A 24,252-nucleotide genomic window follows, 5' to 3' on the forward strand; every position below is an offset into this window, starting at 1 on the left:
CGCAGGCTTCCATCTGGTCCTCTCTTCTTCGCGCACGTATGTTTTTTTTTTTTGGTATGCATGGTGATTCTTTGGCATCTAGCCCGTTGCGACGGACAGCCTTTCTAGCTTTACTGTGAAATCAGTTAAATCTATCCCAGGAGGGGAAGCCTACGCTGGACAGATATGCATCCAGTTCTGTGCTTTCTTGAGTCCCTTCTGTAACCATCATGATTCCTGAGATACCTATGATTTCATTGACTTTTCTGACTAAGAGGGTTTTCAATCTTGGTCCATATCAAATTTTTGTAGAGCTGATTGCGCCACATGAACATAAAGTCCATATGAACCTTGATTTTCTCTACATCCAATTTATTGCCGTTCCCTGTAACATCATTGGAATATTTCAAGGTTTGAAATAACATGCCAGATCTTTAACTAGCATGGCATCAGGATATCGCACTAGTCAATGTCACAAGTCATTTTCTCCAATCCTGACAAGAGATATTTATCACTGCAAAGAAAAGTAAAAGTTTGTTTTACTTGGCACGCGCCCTTTTTAGAAGTTACAAGAGAGAATTTATGTATGAACATCTCTCGTAAAAATCATTAGGTCCGTGTTCAAATATGAAATCATGATCAGCCTTTTGGAAGGTAAATACCTCCGGCCATCTATTAATAGTAGAAACTGGGTGCACCCAATGGAAAAATACAGCATGCGCCCAGTTCTGCAACAGCACCTTTCGTGGCGGAACTGGAGCCGGATCAGTTTTCAGTATCCGGTGACCTTTTATCCATCTGATTACTCCATATGAACATAACATCCATGGGACCCCGTTTTTCTCCAAAATAATTATTGCCATTGCGATGTAACATCATCGGGACACTTCAGTTTGTGGAATTGTATGCAGTATCTTAAACCACATGCCGCGCAAGACGAAACACTGGTCATTGTTACACTTTTTTTCTTGAAGGTGACATAATTAATCACAAAAACTTGAAATCCATAGGATCATCTCCAGCTTATTTAACGACTTGGACATACACAAACAGATGGGCAAGAACCAAGAAAACAATAATCACCTCCACCTAGCTCCTTGCTCAACCATGAGCACCAAAAGGACATGGAAGCAGCTCCTGATGCTCCATCTTCTCACTCATATCCTATTCCTCTTCGTCGCATCCAGCTCTCAACCTACCAACAATGAAACTGCCAGCAGCGGCGATCTTTCGGTCCTCCTGTCGATCAAATCCTTCATCAATAGTGACCCTACGGGGGCACTGTCCTCTTGGTCATGGGACCATGCCGGTGCCAGTGCTGGTGCTGGTGCTGGCAATTGTACCAGCAGCACGAAGAAGAAGGTGCCTGATTTCTGCAAATGGATGGGCGTGTCCTGCGGCGACCACCGACACCCCGGCCGTGTCACTGCCATACGCCTGCACGGCTTCGGCCTGGTCGGTACCACATCTCGGTAACCTGACCCATCTCCGTGTCCTCAACCTCTCAGCCAACAGTCTGGGAGGTGAGATCCCAGGCGGCATCGGCCGCTGCGCATCACTTGGTGCCATGGACCTGAGGGAGAACTACCTATCTGGCTCCATGCCTTCTTCTCTGGGTCTCCTTTCAAAGCTCACATTTCTCAACCTTACCCATAACAATCTGACTGGTGATATTCCCATGTCGTTCTCCAACCTCACGTCCCTCACAAGCCTTGACATGAAGATCAACTACTTCCATGGCCAAATCCCAAGCTGGCTTGGCAACCTGACTTCATTGACACACTTAGGATTAACTCAGAACGGCTTCACTGGACATATCCCTCCAGACCTCGGTAAGATGTCTAATCTTGATACATTTGATGTCATGGACAACAAACTCGAAGGCCCTTTTCCTCCATCCATGTTCAATATTTCTTCCATCACAAACATCAACGTCGGCTTCAATCAGCTGACAGGATCTCTGCCGCTTGATATTGGTTTTAAGCTTCCCAAGCTAAGTGTTTTGGCCACACATGTGAACCAATTCCAAGGACCAATACCAGCCTCCTTGTCAAACGCATCCGCACTTAAATGTTTGCTTCTTAGTGGAAACTTGTATCATGGTCCGATTCCACGGGACATGGGCATCCATGGTCGTTTGATGGTATTTTTGGTAGGGGACAATTTGCTTCAAACCACAGAGCCTAAGGATTGGGATTTCCTCACATCCTTAACCAACTGTAGTAACTTGGAGTTGCTAAGCCTTGAAGAAAACAATCTTGAAGGGGTTATGCCAGTTACTATTGCCAACCTATCTGCAGAGCTCAAATGGATTGAATTAGGTAGGAACAACATAACTGGGACCATACCTGCAGGTTTAAGCAAGTTCCAAAAGCTTACAACGCTCACCCTGCATCATACCCTCTTCACAGGCACCTTGCCTCTGGATATTGGCCAAATTCCTAGCCTTCAGTATCTTGACCTATCCCATAGCAGATTTCATGGGCAGATCCCAAAATCATTAGGCAATATCACACAATTGAGCAACCTCTTTCTATCTAATAACTTTCTGGATGGTAGCATCCCAGCAAGCCTTGGTAATCTCACAGTGCTTACATCTCTGGATCTTTCCGGTAACTCCTTGAGGGGGGAAATCCCAGCGGAGGTACTTAGCATCCCCTCCCTGACCAAACTTCTCAACCTCTCCAACAATGCTCTGAGTGGCTCCATTCCAACACGGATAGGACGATTGAGCAGCCTCGGCAAAATCGACCTATCAATGAACGAGCTATCTGGTGAAATCCCAGGAGCTCTCGGCAGTTGCGTCCAACTGAATTTCCTATACTTGCAAGGAAATCGTCTGCAAGGGCAAATTCCAACAGTTTTGTCTTCTTTAAGAGGCCTTGAAAAGCTGGATCTTTCTAGCAACAACTTAGGAGGGCCCATACCTGAGTTCCTCGAGGGCTTCGACCTTCTAACGTATCTAAACCTCTCTTTCAACAACCTATCTGGTCGCGTGCTAAATGCAGGGATTTTCCGCAACGCCACTGTATTGTTGCTCCGTGGCAATAGCATGCTATGCGGAGGTCCCTCCTCCTTGCAACTCCCTTCATGCCCAGATATAGGTTCCAACCATGCTTCACAGAAGCATCATCGTCGGGTCATACTCTTTTGCATGGTTGGAACTTTGATCTTCATGTGCTCACTAACTGCATGCTACTTGATGAAGACGAGAATCAAACCAAATAGTGTCGATCAAGAAACCGGATTTCACAACGAGAAGCATGAGAGGATATCGTATGCTGATATAGATGAAGCAACACAGTCCTTCTCACCGGCAAATTTGATTGGTTCTGGCAGCTTTGGCGACGTGTACATTGGAACTCTGAATCATGATGACAGTTTATATACCGTAGCAATCAAAGTTCTCAATCTTGGCAAACGAGGAGCTAACAGAAGCTTCTTGAGGGAGTGTGAAGCCCTAAGGAAGATCCGACACCGGAAACTTGTCAAGGTGATCACTGTGTGCAGCAGTTTGGACCGTAATGGCGATGAGTTCAAGGCACTTGTCCTAGAATTTATCTGCAACGGGAATTTAGACGAGTGGCTGCATCCAAACACAATGAACAGCAGGACCTTCAGAAGGCTAAGTCTGATGGAAAGGCTGTGCATCGCTCTTGATGTTGCAGAGGCACTGGAGTATCTTCACCACCAAATCGAGCCACCCATAGTTCACTGCGATATCAAACCATCCAACATCCTTCTAGATGATGACATTGCTGTGCATGTTGCTGACTTTGGTCTCGCAAAGATAATGCATACTGAAGCATGCAAGGAAAGTGGTGCTGGAACTGAAAGCAGCTCACTTGTGATTAAAGGAACAATTGGATACGTCGCACCAGGTCAGCAATGATACTTTTAATTAAAATTATTGCATTGTGCAGTAAATATTCCATCGCTAATTAACCTTCACTTGCCAATTTGAACTAAACGGTGAAAACCGTCAAATTTATGTCTACTCATCACGTAGTCGATAAACCTTTGATTTATATTTCTTTTTCAGAGTATGGCTCAGGATCCGAAGCCTCCACGGCTGGTGACGTATATAGCTACGGGGTGTTGCTATTGGAAATGTTTACTGGAAGACGACCAACTGACAGTTTCAGAGATGGCGCGACAAGTCTTGTCAACTATGTCAAGATGGCCTATCCTGATACTCTGCTGGAAGTATTAGATGCTAGTGCAATCTACAGCGGAAACCCACAATGTATCATGGACATATTCTTACATCCTATGTTTAAGATTGGTCTAGCTTGCTGCGACGATTCCCCAAGGCACAGAATGAAGATGAACGATGTAGTCAAGGAGCTGAACGCCATAAAGAAGGCGTGCGCCGCTCATATGCCTGTTCATGCATTTCGATCAACCGCCTGATCTGGAGTGGAAGTGCTACGATCATATCTACAGCTCTGTCGTTGTCACCCCGTGGCGATGTGGTTGCAAGCATGCCCCAGTATGTTTGGTGACCATTCCTGTTTTCCCTTTTAAGAATATGGAAGAGAATCGTCGTGTGTCATTGTATTAGAAGCATAGTAATTTACTTTGCAATCCTCGTAGAAAATAAATTTGCTGCAATTTTTCATGGCATCAAGACTGTACCGAGTGGCTCCTACTCCTAGCAGATTTTCAGTTCTCCTTGTTGTTGTATCATCTTTAGAATTTCCTGAATTGCTACATTGGTTCAGATAGCTGAAGTTCAAGATAATGCTTGTCGTAATCAGGTTACTGCTTTGATTCCAGTGGCTAATGAAAAACAGTGCTTCGAGTTTTCAGGTACTTCTGGATATAAATCCAATGGCATCAAGTTTATATACCCATAATGCCCACAATCTTGGTCGTTAATTCTTGGGGTATTAGCTTTTTAGTCATCCAGCGACTACTTGAACCCAAACTAATCTACATAAAAATATGGGTTCTAGATCACACCCCTTTGCTGATATAAAATGCATAACAAATACACTAGCCAGTACATGCATGTTCAATCATCTCACTAGTTACAGATGAGCAGACTCCATAACAAATGAATTTGGCACAAGTTGAAGAGACACCAAAACGATCCACACCGAAGTGCATAAACTTGCCTATATCTCATCTTCATCATCGAATGGGTCCCTCTCCGGGAAGTCGCCAACCTGCAAACAAAACTGCTCAATAACACGTCCACTCTCCAATTTTTAACCGGATGCGCGAAAGCTGAATGTTATAAGAAACAATGAAAAATATACTGCTAGGTAAGGTAGGTATGTATCTACCTTCACTTTCTCTGGCCTAACAATCGCCCCATGCCCTTGAGCGCACTCGAAGAAGCGCACGCCTTTCACCCTGCAGCAAGAACCCAACAAGTCAAACAAAATGAACTGTTTCTCCAAGGGTATGTTGTTACTAGTCAGTCGCAAGAAGCCATGATGACTTGGGCACTGGGCATAAATTTATCACTGCAATAGTTTGAGAATGAACATACATGCCATCGTGTTTTCCAAGGGGCTCGTCGTATTGCACTCCAACCCAAAATCCACGCCCAAGGGCTTCAGCTTTGCCGACGAATTTCACGGTGCCCCTCTTGGCACCTGGCTCGACTTCACATCTATCTCCCACCTATGACATAAATGTTCATATTGGATCATAAAACATTACACGACAAAACAGGTGCAATTTCAATTTCATGCCACAGAAGAAGAAGAAAGCTTGCACCCAATGTTCCAACCTATTCTTTTCAATAGCAAAGAATCACTACACCAAGGACCAATATTTACTACATACGCATGTCTCTGAAAGCAGAGTACCCTGTTTATAAGTGGCCAGTTATATTGGCACAATTCTGTATTCCTCGCCAACTTAGTCAACTACAGATGGTTGGATGGTCTTTTGTTTGGAACATCACCGCGGGGGAGAGTTTCCCCACCTGGATTTTCATTGAATTGAATGGTCATATTTCACGAGTGGGATTCCTAGTGTGCTTTACTGAAACTGCTAGTCAAACCAGGAAGCTACTAGAAGGAAATATACACTGCAATTCTCCCAATAGCTGCTCCAGTTAGCAAAAAACAGAAGGGGAAGATGAAGACGCATATTCCTACAAAGTTAGAATAATGCACTGTATGACTGTAGACGGAAGAAGAGAATATCCAGCCAATGGTGGAAGTTTGTCAAGTCCATGTGGGTTTTGTCAAGTTGATGTGGTCACGGATGCATACATACTAATTCAGCTTGTTCTATGGGAACAAGTTACTGCCAATTAGGCTGCTATACCAGACATCAAATATGAAAAGACTTTAACATCAGCAGATTAGATGGCAATATTCCATTCCATAGCATGTGCAAAAACTTAATCTAGTATACATGTGTAAAGCAAATGAACTGACCTTGATATTGGCACACAATTCCTCCATCTGATTGTCTGACTGCCAAAGAGGACAAGAAACAGAGTAAACAGGTCTGTTGAAGCCTTGAAAGGAACAAAGAAGTCCAGATCATGGGCAGCTTACTTGCTTATCATCCGATACAGGGGTTTTCGACACCATCTTCTCTTTGAACTTCCGGAAGTTTGCTGTACAATTGCACACAAGTTTAGATGTTATGATCCAGTGAGTCGATTGCAAATGGCAAACTGAACTATCTTTCACTAGAGGTATGCAATTTTTAAGGAATAAGCTGAACTATGTTTCAGACTCTGAGAATTCTACAAGGGGTCCAAGTCCATCTTATAAACTGAAAACAGAATGTGTGCTGAGCTTACTGCCGAGTTTGTTGTACGCTTCGTCCGATATGGTGTACTTCTCGACGAGCGAGGTGTCCTCCAGCCACCCGCCGGAGGTCACCGAGGAGGGGTCGAGGTCGATGATGTGCAGCCGGTACCTTCAGAGCAGACCACCATCAATCCAACATCAGTAGAAGAAAGATAGCAGTAGGTGGTGCAAGAGGAGATGCAGGTGGGGGACGGACCCGTCGTAGGGGGAGTAGGCGGCGAGGGGCGCGGCGTCGCGGTCGAGGTCGGCGACCCTGGCGCCGGCCTCGTCGCGGAGCTCCAGCCGCATGGAGCCCACGGCCGTGCCCGTCTTCTTCCACAGCTTGTCCTTGAGCGCCTCCACCGTGGTCTGCGAGCAGAGCGGAGCAAACCCACCCACGCCGCCATTAGAGATGAGATCCGAGCGAGATCAGGTGGGTTGGTGGCTCGTACCTGCTGGGAGACGCGGATGTCGGAGGCGAAGGAGGCGAGGTTGGAGTGCGTGACGCGCAGCGTCACGCTGTCGTCCGCCGGCAGCTGCAACTTCGACATGTCTCCGGCGGTGACCACGACGACTCTCTGGCCTGCTAGCGTGGCGGCGGTCGTCGGCGGCCGACGCCGATCTGCGGGAGTAGTAGGGGCTCTAGGTGGGCTCGCCTGCGGGCCGGCCCGGGCTCAGATGAGATGAGGCCCGCGAGCGTCTACTGGAGCAAATATCTGTCTCCCACTCTGTTATCTCCTCGTCTTCTTCCTCCCGACCCGCTAACGGATAGTGAAAGTGAAAGATGGCGGCTTTGGCAATGGCGATGGGGATGGGGATGGCGGCTGCCCCCCGGGTGGCCCAGCCGCCGGGTGGCGCGCGGTGCGTCTCCGTCCGCGCGGCTGCGCCGCCAAGGCAGCAGCGGTCGTCCCGGCCGCCGCCCAGGAACCGCGGCCCTCCTCCGCAGAACCGCCGGCGCGGGCCGCCGCCCAGGCTCCGCGACGACGACGGCGAAGACCAGGGTCCGCCCGGGAGGAGGGGCCCTCATGGCGCGCCCAGCCGCCACCACCAGGGCCGCGGGCCGCCGAGGGGCTCAGCCGGCCGGCCCCCGCCCAGGGGGCAATCCGACCGCGCGCCGCCGGCAGACATGGCCCGCTCGCCCGTCGCCGCTCTGCGGCGGGAGGAGCAGTTCGAGGACGAGGCGGGGCACGGGGACTACGACGAGGAGGAGGAGGAGGAGGGGAGGTTCGCCGGGGGCACCCGGTCGGGCGGCGCCATGCCCAAGCCGCCCGCCGGCTTCGTGCTGGACGACCAGGGCCGGTGCATCGCCGCCGCCTCCAAGCGCATAGTCACCATCGTCAGTTGATTCACATTCAGCTTTGTCATATAGCTAATTCATTCGTACTTGAAATGCATTATCCTAAGCTCAGCTTGCAAATTTGTGCAGATTGATGACGCAAACAATCGCCCGTTGGAGTGCATAATCAGGAGGGTGTTCAGCAGCACGCAGGATCACGAGTGCTTGCTTCTCTGCCCGGTCGACATGTAATTAACCACACTGTGTATATATATATTGATTGCAATGTCCATAGATGACTCCCCTCTTCTTCTGCTTAGTAACAGTTTTGATTACTTCTTTCAGGCCTGTGCAGGTGCTCAAGAGCACGAACTTCAGCGGCTGGATTGCCGTATGTCTCTAGTTCCCTACATTTTCATCGATTGAGCGCTCGATTCGTTTCTAGTTCAAGCATGATTTCAGTTGATACCAGAAATATCCATTTCTCTCCATGTGGTGTTTAATGAAGTACACAATGTATTTTTTCCATTTGATTGTAGGTTGACGATGACCAGATTAAGCAGATCATTCCATCGGTTGCGTACGCCCTTGCTAGGGTACATATGCACTTTGTCGAAAGCGGGTAAGGATCACACAGAAATACCATAGAAATGCAAACTTCTAACCTTTTTAACTGAACTGAGACAAGGGCATTACAAATGCTTATGTGGACATTTAACCGTGTTCATTGCTTATGTAACACACTGACACTGTGATATTTCACCCTCTGGGCTGTGTGCAGAGGCTGGGGAGAGATCTCCATTGTCGAAAAATGATACTGTAATAGTCTCTTGCCCTCTGTTTCAGATTCTGCTACACAGCACGAGGTGGCTTCTGCTTTCCTGAAGATGCTATCCAAGAATTCCACGGTAACCAGAAGTACTAACCTGTCTAGTATTATTGTGTCAGTAATCACCCCAAAAAACAGGTTCCTGCTTGTGAGAAAAGGTTTCAATGATATCTTTTTTCTATGAATTTAAAAGTTGGTGTGTCTTTTGTGTGATGTGCTTCTAGTTGTATAGCTCCCTCTTTGATTTGTCATATTAAATTTGCAGATTCTAGTGGCGGTAGCGGGGAGGCACCTTTTGAAGGTGTAGAGATTTGCAACTTCAATTTGGTGAGCCACGTAGATTCTTTTACTTGTCTTCCTGTTTTGTGGTTGTAGCCAAAGAATCATATTCCGACCAAGTAGAGAGATGCGGTGAACTGTAATTTATTTGCCTTCTCAGAATAGTTAACATATTCATGTCTTGCTGCTATTGTAAATATCTCACGGTGTTTTTTCGGCATGCTTGTGAATATGTTATTGCTGGCACTTAGCGTGGATACTCTGTTTGCAGGACGGTGCACACTATATGATCTATACACCAGTCGATCCGCTTCTATTCGTCGCAGTCAAGGTATGTCAGTTGCCCTTTCAGCCTGCTTAGCAACTCTCGGTAGCTAAATGCTTTTATAAACCCCACATTGAAAAAGTTATGCACAATTAATGATTGGCATGTCATTGTGCAGGACAAGGACGGTGTGCTACGCATTGCTGAAGATGTTAGTCCAGTTACCACTACTCTTATACGCTGAACAACGTTTTTGATGATTGGCAGTGCAACTTAGAAGCACTTTGTGTAAAAACAGCAATTGTGCTTACTTATGGTGATCTGTGAACATGCAGGATCTGATGGACGACCCCAACATCGTGAGCGCCATAGACGAAGAGACAGAATTCACGGCATTGGTGGTACGTCAGCCGGCGATTGCATCCTTTCTTTCTTTCTAGTTGGCTCCTAGCTATTTTTGCTATTGATGATCATATTTTTGTACTGACTGGTGTTTGATGTTTTGGGCGTGCGGCTGTTGCTTTGTGTATGCAGGAGGAGGAGGAGGCCCTTCTCGAATCGATACTGCACGGCGACGATGATGTTAGCTGATGCTTACTTGCATGATGAGAATGTGAGGATACGTAGAGTATATGTTTGTGAGAAGGATTCTGTTTGGAGAATGTGTTGTTAGATCTCGCGTAGAGAGTACGTATTTTGCAGGTAGGGATGATACACATACGTTGGTGCTGCTGTATGTGTTTGTAAAGCGAGTGTAGGTTAAGAAGAAGCTGCGGGTCTTGAATTTGGAGGATGTAATGGTAGATAGTTTTGTTTGCTTGTTATGGCAGTGGCCCATGGTGAAACAAAACAGACATTATTTGTCTACGAGTTGGAGAGATTGATGAATGAGTGGATTTAGTAGTATTGTCGACTTTTATTACAATCAAAATTGAAGTTTAGAGGGATACACAAGTTTTTGGAGTTATTCCAAAATAACTGCATCGTGCAAGGAAAGAGACCACAAATGCATTTTAATAATTTGCAAAATAATTCCAGTGTGTTATTGAACTCAAACTTACTTATTTTTTTTTACATGTTTGATGTTTCGTACCCATATAAATCTTGGGTATATGAACATCACTTGAAAATATCTTGCTTACTCTAATAAAAAAAGTTCAATAACCACCAACAATATTGTATTTTAACTTATATATTCATCACTATGTTCATTGCAAAAAGCACTTGTGATAGTTGATGCCAAAATTAAGAAATCATTATTATTTTTAGACAAGAGTATATCAACTTGTAAAGATAGAGCAACTTTTTCAACAAACTTAATTGAAAGCACAATGTGATCTTTTTAGAGTCATGAAACTATCACATTTTTTAATGTCAGGAATAACATTATCAAGCTGAAAATAATGTCTATTTAAATACATGTTTTGAGAAAAGACCATTATGTTAAGATAATAAAGAATGTGGTATTTGTTAATGGATAGGCAAAACTAAATAGAACATATAGATTTATGTAAACTATTAAATTACAAATTATTTATATCAACCATAACATGAAATTTATGTTTTAAAAATTATTAAAGAAATACAAAAATGATGATAAATTGTAAATTGTATATTGAACAGCCTCAGGTGCACCTGATGAAGCTGAGGATTTGTTTAAAGGCCCATTATGTTGCTTCAGTTGTAAATCACAAGTTCATTCTTCTACAGAATGTTTGTCTTGTTTTTTCTGCTCTTATTTCCTTTGCTTGGGCCATACTTTTTCCCACTGCCTGGATGATGATGCAGCCCATTTACATTCAAGGCCTAAGGACCAGAAAGTTGATCATATTCTGGTACTGATGTGTGTGTTTGTTGCTTTAGTGGTAGAGTACAAGTTTGTGAGAGGGAGGTATCTCTTGGGAGTATATGTTGTTAGATGCGTAGAGCGCACGTGTTTTTGAGGTAGGTATAAATACGCTGGTGTTGTGTGTGTGCACGCGTATGTGTAGAGAGGGTGTAGGTGAAGAAGAAGAAGAAGAAGAAGAAGAAGCTACAAGCCTCGGATTGGAGAATGGAATGGTAGATAGTTAATGGTGTTTGGGTATACACTTGGTGGCCAAATTCATTGTTCTGACCCTTATGCGAAAGCTTAGCATGATTTGACCTTATTTGTAAAAAAAGTTCGAATGATCGAATCTAATCCTTTTTTACGTTAGTAGTAGGATAGAACAGGCTACCGCCATGGTCAATGGCGGTAGGCTTCTGGTCAACATGATGACATGGCAACAATGTGGCAAGTGGATACCACCACACCTGTTGGCGGTAGGACCTGGGCCTAAGTAAATGATAAATAAAATGTGTTGCCATGTAGTACTAAGCTGCTTCAGTGGCCTGCTGGCTTGAGCATGCAGTTAGCAACAATACGTCTTGGGTTCGATTATTGCAAAGGACAAGTTTCTTTTCGTTTATTTTTTTGCCCAATAACAATTTAAAAATAGCCTAATTGATGTTACATACGGATTACTATGGAAAACCTTTTTTTGACCATGTAAATAGCATTTATAAGGATTTTTTTAAGGAATGACAGGAGAAGATCTTTTCTATTTTCTAAATATAATCACATGATGTATGTTTCCTATGTGCAAGATATGGTGGCATCTTCATTCAACATCTCCACGGTCCATCGGTTACAATGCCACAATTGTGTCCTACGCTTAGTAAAAATGAAAAAAAAAACTAGTCTAATTAATGTTAGATTTGGATTATTGTCAAAAAACTGCTTATCATTTATAAGGAAAGTGTGTTTTAAGGAATGATAGGAAAATATCTTCTCTCTTTCATAAATACAATCACACGATGTCAAGGGCAAAAAAATAAACTAGTCTAATTAATGTTAGATATGGAATATTGTCAAAAAAATTGCTTATCATTTAGAAGGAAAGTGTGTTTTTAAGGAGGAAAATATCTTCTCTCCTTCCTAAAAGATAATCACACGATGCGTGTTTCCTTATGTACAGAATATGGTAAGACATCAAAAATGTTTTTCTTTTTCTTTATTTTCTTTACCATACTAAAACTACGTCTGGAGCACTTGTGTTAAAAAAAGTTTTGTGTGGCACTCTCATATGAGTGAACCATATATAATATATAATGATATGTGTGTGTGAAGGAAATATGCCCTAGAGGCAATAATAAAGTTATTATTTATTTCCTCATATCATGATAAATGTTTGTTATTCATGCTAGAATTGTATTAACCGGAAACATGATACATGTGTGAATACATAGACAAACATATAGTCACTAGTATGCCTCTACTTGACTAGCTCATTAATCAAAGATGGTTATGTTTCCTAACCATAGACATGTGTTGTCATTTGATTAATGGGATCACATCATTAGGAGAATGATGTGATTGACATGACCCATCCCGTTAGCTTAGCACTTGATCGTTTAGTATTCTGCTATTGCTTTCTTCATGACTTATACATGTTCCTGTAACTATGAGAATTATGCAACTCCCGTTTACCGGAGGAACACTTTGGGTACTACCAAACGTCACAACGTAACTGGGTGATTATAAAGGAGTACTACAGGTGTCTCCAAAGGTACATGTTGAGTTGGCGTATTTCGAGATTAGGTTTTGTCACTCCGATTGTCGGAGAGGTATCTCTGGGCCCTCTCAGTAATACTCATCACTTAAGCCTTGCAAGCATTATAACTAATGAGTTAGTTATGAGATGACGTATTACAGAACGAGTAAAGAGACTTGCCGGTAACGAGATTGAACTAGGTATTGGATACCGACGATCAAATCTCGGGCAAGTAACATACCGATGACAAAGGGAACAACGTATGTTGTTATGCGGTTTGACCGATAAAAGATCTTCATAGAATATGTAGGAACCAATATGGGCATCCAGGTCCCGCTATTGGTTATTGACCGAGAATGGTTTTAGGTCATGTCTACATAGTTCTCAAACCCGTAGGGTCCGCAAGCTTAACGTTTCGATGACAGTTTTATTATGAGTTTATAAGTTTTGATGTACCGAAGTTTGTTCGGAGTCCCAGATGAGATCACGGACATGACGAGGAGTCTCGGAATGGTCGAGACATAAAGATTGATATATTGGAAGCCTATGTTTGGACATCGGAATGGTTCCGGGTGAAATCGGCATTTTACCGGAGTACCGGGGGTTACCGGAACCCCCCGGGGGGTTAATGGGCCTACATGGGCCAAGAGGGAGAAGAGGAAGGAGCCAGGAGGGGGCCGCGCGCCCCTCCCCCTCCTAGTCCGAATAGGACAAGGGAAGGGGGGCGGCGCCCCCCCTTTCCTTCCCCTCTTCCTCCTCTTTCCCCTTTCTCTCCTACTCCTACTTGGAAAAGGGGAGTCCTACTCCCGGTGGGAGTAGGACTCCCCCCCTTGGCGCGCCCCCTAGGCCGGCGGCCTCCTCCCCCCTGGCTCCTTTATATACGGGGGCGGGGGGCACCCCATAGACACACAAGTTGATCTACGGATCGTTCCTTAGCCGTGTGCGGTGCCCCCTTCCACCATATTCCACCTCGGTCATATCGTCACGGAGTTTAGGCGAAGCCCTGCGTCGGTAGAACATCATCATCGTCACTACGCCGTCGTGCTGACGGAACTCATCTCCGGAGCCTTTGCTGGATCGGAGGGCCGGAGATCGTCATCGAGCTGAACGTGTGCTGAACTCGGAGGCTCCGTACGTTCGGTGCTTGGATCGGTCGGATCATGAAGACGTACGACTACATCAACCGCGTTGTGCTAACGCTTCCGCTTACGGTCTACGAGGGTACGTGGACGAACACTCTCCTCTCTCGTTGCTATATCATCACCATGATCTTGCGTGTGCGTAGGAATTTTTTTGAAATTACTACGTTCCCCAACAGTGGTATCAGAGCCTAGGTTTTATGCGTTGATGTTATATGCACGAGTAGAACACAAGTGAGTTGTGGACGATATAAGTCATACTGCCTACCAGCATGTCATACTTTGGTTCAGCGGTATTGTTGGATGAAGCGGCCCGGACCGACATTACGCGTACGCTTACGCGAGACTGGTTCTACCGACGTGCTTTGCACACAGGTGGCTGGCGGGTGTCAGTTTCTCCAACTTTAGTTGAACCGAGTGTGGCTACGCCCGGTCCTTGCGAAGGTTAAAACAGAGTCTATTTGACAAACTATCGTTGTGGTTTTGATGCGTAGGTGAGAACGGTTCTTGCTAAGCCCATAGCAGCCACGTAAAATTTGCAACAACAAAGTAGAGGACGTCTAACTTGTTTTTGCAGGGCATGTTGTGATGTGATATGGTCAAGACGTGATGCTATATTTTATTGTATGAGATGATCATGTTTTGTAAACGAAGTTATCGGCAACTGGCAGGAGCCATATGGTTGTCACTTTATTGTATGAAATGCAAACGCCCTGTAATTGCTTTACTTTATCACTAAGCGGTAGCGATAGTCGTAGAAGCAATAGACGGGGTAAACGACAATGATGCTATGATGGAGATCAAGGTGTCGCGCCGGTGACGATGGTGATCACGACGGTGCTTCGGAGATGGAGATCACAAGCACAAGATGATGATGGCCATATCATATCACTTATATTGATTGCATGTGATGTTTATCCTTTATGCATCTTATCTTGCTTTGATTGATGGTAGCATTTTAAGATGATCTCTCACTAATTATCAAGAAGTGTTCTCCCTGAGTATGCACCGTTGCGAAAGTTCTTCGTGCTGAGACACCACGTGATGATCAGGTGTGATAGGCTCTACGTTCAAATACAACGGGTGCAAAACAGTTGCACACGCGGAATACTCAGGTTATACTTGACGAGCCTAGCATATACAGATATGGCCTCGGAACACGGAGACCGAAAGGTCGAGCGTGAATCATATAGTAGATATGATCAACATAGAGATGTTCACCATTGAAACTACTCCATCTCACGTGATGATCGGACATGGTTTAGTTGATTTGGATCACGTGATCACTTAGATGACTAGAGAGATGTCTGTCTAAGTGGGAGTTCTTAAGTAATATGATTAATTGAACTTAAATTTATCATGAACTTAGTACCTGATAGTATTTTGCTTGTCTATGTTTGTTTGTAGATAGATGGCTCGTGCTGTTATTCCGTTGAATTTTAATGCGTTCCTTGAGAAAGCAAAGTTGAAAGGTGATGGTAGCAATTACACGGACTGGGTCCGTAACCTGAGGATTATCCTCATTGATGCACAGAAAAGTTACGTCCTGGAAGCACCGCTGGGTGCCAGGCCTGCTGCTGATGCAACTAACGACGTTAAGAACGTCTGGCAGAGCAAAGCTGATGACTACTTTATAGTTCAGTGTGCCATGCTTTACGGCTTAGAACCGGGCCTTCAACGACGTTTTGAACGTCATGGAGCATATGAGATGTTCCAGGAGTTGAAGTTAATATTTCAAGCAAATGCCCGGATTGAGAGATATGAAGTCTCCAATAAGTTCTATAGCTGCAAGATGGAGGAGAATAGTTCTGTCAGTGAACACATACTCAAAATGTCTGGGTATAATAATCACTTGATTCAACTGGGAGTTAATCTTCCTGATGATAGTGTCATTGACAGAATTCTCCAATCACTGCCACCAAGCTACAAAAGCTTCGTGATGAACTATAATATGCAAGGGATGAACAAGACTGTTCCCGAGCTCTTCGCGATGCTGAAAGCCGCGGAGGTAGAAATCAAGAAGGAGCATCAAGTGTTGATGGTCAACAAGACCACTAGTTTCAAGAAGAAGGGCAAAGGGAAGAAGAAGGGGAACTTCAAAAAGAACGGCAAGCAAGTTGCTGCTCAAGAGAAGAAACCCAAGTCTGGACCTAAGCCTGAAACCGAGTGCTTCTACTGCAAGCAGACTGGACACTGGAAGCGGAACTGCCCCAAGTATTTGGCGGATAAGAAGGATGGCAAAGTGAACAAAGGGACTACGGATTAAGCGAAGATTAGCTAAGGACGAGGTGACGATGCGCGTGGGAAATGGTTCCAAAGTCGATATGATCGCGGTCGGCACGCTACCTCTACATCTACCATCGGGATTAGTTTTAGACCTAAATAATTGTTATTTGGTGCCTGCGTTGAGCATGAACATTATATCTGGATCTTGTTTGATGCGAGACGGTTATTCATTTAAATCAGAGAATAATGGTTGTTCTATTTATATGAGTAATATCTTTTATGGTCATGTACCCTTGAAGAGTGGTCTATTTTTATTGAATCTCGATAGTAGTGATACACATATTCATAGTGTTGAAGCCAAAAGATGCAGAGTTGATAATGATAGTGCAACTTATTTGTGGCACTGCCGTTTAGGTCATATCGGTGTAAAGTGCATGAAGAAACTCCATACTGATGGGCTTTTGGAATCACTTGATTATGAATCACTTGGTACTTGCGAACCGTGCCTTATGGGCAAGATGACTAAAACGCCGTTCTCCGGTACTATGGAGAGAGCAACAGATTTATTGGAAATCATACATACAGATGTATGTGGTCCAATGAATGTTGAGGCTCGTGGCGGATATCGTTATTTTCTCACCTTCACAGATGATTTGAGCAGATATGGGTATATCTACTTAATGAAACACAAGTCTGAAACATTTGAAAAGTTCAAAGAATTTCAGAGTGAAGTAGAAAATCATCGTAACAAGAAAATAAAGTTTCTACGATCTGATCGTGGAGGAGAATATTTGAGTTACGAGTTTGTTCTACACTTGAAACAATGCGGGATAGTCTCGCAACTCACGCCACCTGGAACACCACAACGGAATGGTGTGTCCGAACGTCGTAATCGTACTTTACTTGATATGGTGCGATCTATGATGTCTCTTACCGATCTACCGCTATCGTTTTGGGGTTATGCTTTAGAGACGGCCGCATTCACGTTAAATAGGGCACCATCAAAATCCGTTGAGACGACGCCTTATGAACTGTGGTTTGGCAAGAAACCAAAGTTGTCATTTCTTAAAGTTTGGGGCTGCGATGCTTATGTGAAGAAACTTCAACCAGATAAGCTCGAACCCAAATCGGAGAAATGTGTCTTCATAGGATACCCAAAGGAGACTATTGGGTACACCTTCTATCACAGATCTGAGGGCAAGATTTTCGTTGCTAAATTCGGATCCTTTCTAGAGGAGTTTCTTTCGAAAGAAGTGAGTGGGAGGAAAGTAGAACTTGATGAGATAACTGTATCTACTCCCTTATTGGAAAGTAGTTCATCACAAGAACCGGTTCCTGTGACAACTACACCAATTAGTGAGGAAGCTAATGATATTGATCATGAAACTTCAGATCAAATTTCTACAGAACCTTGTAGGTCTACCAGAGTAAGGTCCGCACCAGAGTGGTACGGTAATCCTATTCTGCAAGTCATGTTACTTGACCATGATGAACCTACAAACTATAAGGAAGCGATGATGAGCACAGATTCCGCAAAATGGCTAGAGGCCATGAAATCTGAGATGGGATCCATGTATGAAAACAAAGTATGGACTTTGGTTGACTTGCCCGATGATCGGCAAGCCATTGAGAATAAATGGATTTTTAAGAAGACTGACGCTGATGGTAATGTAACTGTCTATAAAGCTCGACTTGTTGCGAAAGGTTTTCGACAAGTTCAAGGGGTTGACTACGATGAGACTTTCTCACCCGTAGCGATGCTTAAGTCTGCCCGAATCATGTTAGCTATTGCTGGATTTCATGATTATGAAATTTGGCAAATGGATGTCAAGACTGCATTCTTGAATGGATTTCTAGAAGAAGAGTTGTATATGATGCAGCCGGAAGGTTTTGTTGATCCAAAAGGTGCTAACAAAGTGTGCAAGCTCCAGCGTTCCATTTATGGACTGGTGCAAGCATCTCAGAGTTGGAATAAACGCTTTGATAGTGTGATCAAAGCATATGGTTTTATATAGACTTTTGGAGAAGCCTGTATTTACAAGAAAGTGAGTGGGAGCTCTGTAGCATTTCTAGTTTTATATGTAGATGACATATTGTTAATTGGAAATGATATAGAATTTCTGGATAGCATAAAGGGATACCTGAATAAAAGTTTTTCAATGAAAGACCTTGGTGAAGCTGCTTATATATTGGGCATCATGATCTATAGAGATAGATCAAGACGCTTAATAGGACTTTCACAAAGCACATACCTTGACAAAATTTTGAAAAATTTCAAAATGGATCAGGCAAAGAAAGGGTTCTTGCCTGTGCTACAAGGTGTGAAGTTGAGTCAAACTCAATGCCCGACCACAGCAGAAGATAGAGAGAAAATGAAAGATGTTCCCTATGCTTCAGCCATAGGCTCTATCATGTATGCAATGCTGTGTACCAGACCTGACGTATGCTTAGCAATAAGCTTAGCAGGAAGGTACCAAAGTAATCCAGGAGTGGATCACTGGACAGCGGTCAAGAACATCCTGAAATACCTGAAAAGGACTAAGGATATGTTTCTCGTATATGGAGGTGACAAAGAGCTAGTCGTAAGAGGTTACGTCGATGCAAGCTTTGACACTGATCCGGACGATTCTAAATCGCAAACCGGATACGTGTTTATATTAAACGGTGGAGCTGTAAGTTGGTGCAGTTCTAAACAAAGCGTCGTGGCAGGATCTACATGTGAAGCGGAGTACATAGCTGCTTCTGAAGCAGCGAATGAAGGAGTCTGGATGAAGGAGTTCATTTCCGATCTAGGCGTCATACCTAGTGCATCGGGACCAATGAAGATCTTCTGTGACAATACTGGTGCAATTGCCTTGGCAAAGGAATCCAGATTTCACAAGAGGACCAAGCACATCAAGAGACGCTTCAATTCCATTCGGGACCAAGTCCAAGTGGGAGACATAGAGATTTGCAAGATACATACGGATCTGAATGTTGCAGACACGTTGACTAAGCCTCTCTCACGAGCAAAACATGATCAGCACCAAGACTCCATGGGTGTTAGAATCATTACTATGTAATCTAGATTATTGACTCTAGTGCAAGTGGGAGACTGAAGGAAATATGCCCTAGAGGCAATAATAAAGTTATTATTTATTTCCTCATATCATGATAAATGTTTATTATTCATGCTAGAATTGTATTAACCGGAAACATGATACATGTGTGAATACATAGACAAACATATAGTCACTAGTATGCCTCTACTTGACTAGCTCATTAATCAAAGATGGTTATGTTTCCTAACCATAGACATGTGTTGTCATTTGATTAATGGGATCACATCATTAGGAGAATGATGTGATTGACATGACCCATCCCATTAGCTTAACACTTGATCGTTTAGTATTCTGCTATTGCTTTCTTCATGACTTATACATGTTCCTGTAACTATGAGAATTATGCAACTCCCGTTTACCGGAGGAACACTTTGGGTACTACCAAACGTCACAACGTAACTGGGTGATTATAAAGGAGTACTACAGGTGTCTCCGAAGGTACATGTTGAGTTGGCGTATTTCGAGATTAGGTTTTGTCACTCTGATTGTCGGAGAGGTATCTCTGGGCCCTCTCGGTAATACTCATCACTTAAGCCTTGCAAGCATTATAACTAATGAGTTAGTTATGAGATGACGTATTACAGAACGAGTAAAGAGACTTGACGGTAACGAGATTGAACTAGGTATTGGATACCGACGATCAAATCTCGGGCAAGTAACATACCGATGACAAAGGGAACAACGTATGTTGTTATGCGGTTTGACCGGTAAAAGATCTTCATAGAATATGTAGGAACCAATATGGGCATCCAGGTCCCGCTATTGGTTATTGACCGAGAATGGTTTTAGGTCATGTCTACATAGTTCTCGAACCCGTAGGGTCGGCACGCTTAACGTTTCGATGACAGTTTTATTATGAGTTTATTAGTTTTGATGTACCGAAGTTTGTTCGGAGTCCCGGATGAGATCACGGACATGACGAGGAGTCTCGGAATGGTGGAGACATAAAGATTGATATATTGGAAGCCTATGTTTGGACATCGGAATGGTTCCGGGTGAAATCGGCATTTTACCGGAGTACCGGGAGGTTACCGGAACCCCCCGGGGGGTTAATGGGCCTACATGGGCCAAGAGGGAGAAGAGGAAGGAGCCACGAGGGGGCCGCGCGCCCCTCCCCTCCTAGTCCGAATAGGACAAGGGAAGGGGGGCGGCGCCCCCCCCCCCTTTCCTTCCTCTCTTCCTCCTCTTTCCCCTTTCTCTCCTACTCCTACTTGGAAAAGGGGAGTCCTACTCCCGGTGGGAGTAGGATTCCCCCCCTTGGCGCGCCCCTTAGGCCGGCGGCCTCCTCCCCCCTGGCTCCTTTATATACGGGGGCGGGGGGCAACCCATAGACACACAAGTTGATCTACGGATCGTTCCTTAGCCGTGTGCGGTGCCCCCTTCCACCATATTCCACCTCGGTCATATCGTCGCGGAGTTTAGGCGAAGCCCTGCGTCGGTAGAACATCATCATCGTCACCACGCCGTCGTGCTGACGGAACTCATCTCCGGAGCCTTTGCTGGATCGGAGGGCCGGAGATCGTCATCGAGCTGAACGTGTGCTGAACTCGGAGGCTCCGTATGTTCGGTGCTTGGATCGGTCGGATCGTGAAGACATACGACTACATCAACCGCGTTGTGCTAACGCTTCCGCTTACGATCTACGAGGGTACGTGGACGAACACTCTTCCCTCTCGTTGCTATATCATCACCATGATCTTGCGTGTGCGTAGGAATTTTTTTGAAATTACTACGTTCCCCAACAGTGTGCACTTACCATTTCAACATGTGTGCAATCAAATTAATATTCATGTATGTGCTTTATAATTTATGTGAAGAATTCAATCAAATTCTATATATATTTTTGTTCATGACACAAACATGTGTCATGTCATATGTTTCACACTTTAAATGACATTGCAACATTCACTCAATTAGTAGCATATTAGTTAAGTAATTATCTTAGACTGGTTCAATAGTGAAAATAAATTGAAATTACTAAGCGTATGACACAATTGTGGCACGGTAACCGATGGACCTTGAAGATTTTGAATGAAGATGCGCCCATATCTTGCACATAAGGAAACATGCATCCTGTGATTGTATTTAGAAAAAAGATCTTCTCCTGTCATTCCTTAAAAAAATTCCTTATAAATGATATTTACATGGTAAAAAAATGTTTTTGATAGTAATCCGTGTGTAACATCAGTTAGGCTCTTTTTTGTTGGTATTGGGCAAAAAATAAACAGTAAATATTTGCCCTTGGCAAATATCGAACCCAAGACCTACTGTTGCTAACATACACGCTCTAGCTAGCAGGCCATCGAAGCAGTTTAGTACTACTGGGCAACGCACATTATTTATTTATAGCATTCAGTTCGGCCCAGGTCCTACCACCCACGACTGTGGTGGTAGCCACTTCACATTGTTGCAATGTCATCATGTTGACCAGAAGCCTACAGCCATTGACCATGGCGGTAGCCCCTTATATCATACCGCTAGCATCTGCGGCAGTAGAAAAATGGTCAGATCCGAACCTTTTCTTACAAATTGGTCAAATCATGCTAATTTTTTGCATAAGGTTCAGAACAGTGAATTCAGCCACGCTTGGTATGGCCATGCCCATGGTAAAACAAACATTATTTGCATGTCTGATGAAATTCAAAGATGGATGAATGAATGATTTTTGTACTATCTGCTTTTATGACAACCAAATATCATCAAGCCGTTCTCATATATTGTTATATAGATGTCATGGACAAAAAAAATACAACAAGAGTGCTTGCTGATAAAATACATTCCATGGAGCATCAACCAGAATACGTGGTGTGACGTTGGTTCTTATCAATGGGTGCATCCATTGTTCTTACCAAATGATAAGTGCCATACGTGTGGCACGAAGCAACATGGTCCATATGCTCTTATTACCATCCATTTATGACGAGGGAAGAGACGCGGCGTTTATATATTGAATCTCACTGATATTGTATCTTACCAACGTAGGCAAGAATAGAAACTACATCTGCAAAATTTTAATCACAATGAGACAATGAGTTGTACGGAGTAATGTGCAAACAAAGTTAAAGATGATGCACTGGTGATGCTTTTGTCCCCTAGCGAGAATATGACTTCAAACTATGGGAAGCACGATGTGCAAATTGTCGATGTTATCTGCTGTGCCGACATCCTAACCTCGGTCCTAGCACTTAGTGTGATCACAAAGTTCGTGGCTAGATACCAGAAATGTCCATCTAGTATTTCCGTGGGGTTGAACCCGTCGCAATTGAAATCATAGGTCACACCGGTCTGTAGCATGCTGTTGAAGCGAATAGCTTGGTTGTTGTACGCAATCGCTTCTATCTTTGTTCCCTAATATTTTTTTATGAATCATAACAATAATGAGGAAACAAAATTGTTTATCAAACTTGTATTTAAAAAATGCGGGCTACCAAGTAGTGATGATTAATGACTTACATGTTGATCGAGTAGTATGCATTGAAGGTACAAGTTTCCCATGTCATTCTCCTTGATTTGAGCCTTCCACGGGACCCTAGCATGAATGATCTAGCAATTTTGATATATATGCTCCATTTGGACACGATGAAAAGTCAAGCTCCTATGCATAGAATAGAAAGAACGGATGAGGTAAATTACTGAGCGGTGATAGTAAACAGCTGTACAATGTGATTATTATATCTTGCCTGTTCATCGATGGGGTGATGGGTTGACTGACGATAGGAACCAGCGGCGATGCCATCACCCTCTTAGAGGTGATCGATCCGTATGAGTTTACCATGGTCATGGAGGAGATGGCTTTTCCTCTGTAGAAAGATGGAGACAAATATGGTGCTGCAGAAAGATGGTGTTGTGGGGCTTTTTTATAAGCATAGTGGGCGGCGGGAAAATGAAAAATGGTTAAGAATTTTTTTTGGCGGGCTAGGTCCCCGTGGGTGACATATCAATATTCGGATATTTAATATTTGGCAACCTATTAAAAATTGTTTATTTATCAAGGAAACAGACACTTCAAAATGGTTCGTGATCAACCCAGTCGATTCACAATATATTTAATCAATACAAATGTATGATTTATGATCACTTGCCTTATCAAAGTGTAACTGATTTATCACATCCGTATACAATCTCAAATTCTTGTCGTAATATATTAAATAGGGGAAATTGACTTTCTTCTTTCAGGATATTTCTTAACCTTACTGATATTCACATTAAGTTATTTCCTTTTTCCCTTTTATATTATGTGCGAGTCTCGAACGACCAATTATTTAACGAGGCTAGCTTGGTTCGAGACGTGCAGAAAGTAATCTATCCATAACGATTTCTGTTGGTTCAATTTAAAAAAAATCAATACTGTGGCCGTTAGCAGATGCTAATTAGAAATTAATCAATACTGTGGTAAAGCAGCAACAACCAAACACATGTAAATCTGAGAAAAAAGTTTAAATTGTCATTGAGCATATTTAGCAGTCACGTAGCATGGATAAATCAACTGAAAATCACACTTCATTATTTTCATATCCGGACGGTTACATGCGATGAAACATCCAAACAACCTAACATCTCAACAATAACTGACACCGATTCTCAAAAATAATAATTAAGAAAACAATACTGGGCACCTCCTCATGCTTAGTCCTTTGAAGGTGGTGGTGGCTTGTTATCGCAGGCTTGGATATGTTTCACAACCATCTCCGTCAACATATTTATCTGGTTAATCAAAGACTGCTGCAAGTCTGCAAAATCTGATAGTTGGTGGTACCCCAACCATCTTTCCTCTCTGGATTTGACCCCGTGCCACGCTGGATATCCCAGCCTGAGGGGA

The 24,252-nt window shown here is 43.6% G+C and overlaps 2 protein-coding genes and 1 pseudogene across 2 annotated transcripts; 2 read left to right on the forward strand and 1 right to left on the reverse strand.

Moving 5' to 3' along the window:
* Positions 1 to 1,053: 1,053 nt before the first annotated feature.
* Positions 1,054 to 4,902, forward strand: LOC119366643 (annotated as a pseudogene).
* Positions 4,903 to 4,915: 13 nt separating this feature from the next.
* Positions 4,916 to 7,426, reverse strand: LOC119366641 (tubulin-folding cofactor B-like). The gene is made up of 8 exons (XM_037632406.1): positions 7,196 to 7,426; positions 6,961 to 7,112; positions 6,755 to 6,873; positions 6,504 to 6,565; positions 6,381 to 6,419; positions 5,480 to 5,613; positions 5,271 to 5,340; positions 4,916 to 5,150 (listed from the first exon to the last, which is right to left on the reverse strand). Exons 1-8 carry the CDS (start codon positions 7,292 to 7,294, stop codon positions 5,100 to 5,102), a joined length of 726 nt encoding a protein of 241 aa, XP_037488303.1. The 5' UTR covers positions 7,295 to 7,426; the 3' UTR covers positions 4,916 to 5,099.
* An 85-nt stretch (positions 7,427 to 7,511) lies between these two features.
* On the forward strand, positions 7,512 to 10,305 carry LOC119366640. Its single transcript, XM_037632405.1, has 10 exons — positions 7,512 to 8,079; positions 8,170 to 8,267; positions 8,365 to 8,410; positions 8,559 to 8,641; positions 8,866 to 8,927; positions 9,114 to 9,175; positions 9,399 to 9,458; positions 9,571 to 9,603; positions 9,728 to 9,793; positions 9,927 to 10,305. Exons 1-10 carry the CDS (start codon positions 7,528 to 7,530, stop codon positions 9,981 to 9,983), a joined length of 1,119 nt encoding a protein of 372 aa, XP_037488302.1. The 5' UTR covers positions 7,512 to 7,527; the 3' UTR covers positions 9,984 to 10,305.
* The last annotated feature ends 13,947 nt before the right edge of the window (positions 10,306 to 24,252 follow it).

This window comes from Triticum dicoccoides, chromosome 2B, assembly GCF_002162155.2.
Source record: "Triticum dicoccoides isolate Atlit2015 ecotype Zavitan chromosome 2B, WEW_v2.0, whole genome shotgun sequence".
In the NCBI taxonomy this organism is placed as follows: domain Eukaryota; kingdom Viridiplantae; phylum Streptophyta; class Magnoliopsida; order Poales; family Poaceae; genus Triticum; species Triticum dicoccoides.

Bases quoted from the DNA above. Each gene is read 5' to 3' on its own strand.
- LOC119366641 (XM_037632406.1), bottom strand. From the start codon at position 7,294: ATGTCGAAGTTGCAGCTGCCGGCGGACGACAGCGTGACGCTGCGCGTC. The intron at 6,874-6,960 runs GTCCGTCCCCCA...TCTGCTCTGAAG, and splicing joins GCCTACTCCCCCTACGACGG to GTACCGGCTGCACATCATCG. The intron at 6,566-6,754 runs GTAAGCTCAGCA...GCAATTGTACAG, and splicing joins AGCGTACAACAAACTCGGCA to CAAACTTCCGGAAGTTCAAA.
- LOC119366640 (XM_037632405.1), top strand. From the start codon at position 7,528: ATGGCGGCTTTGGCAATGGCGATGGGGATGGGGATGGCGGCTGCCCCC. The intron at 8,268-8,364 runs GTAATTAACCAC...TACTTCTTTCAG, and splicing joins CTTCTCTGCCCGGTCGACAT to GCCTGTGCAGGTGCTCAAGA. The intron at 8,411-8,558 runs GTATGTCTCTAG...ATTTGATTGTAG, and splicing joins ACTTCAGCGGCTGGATTGCC to GTTGACGATGACCAGATTAA.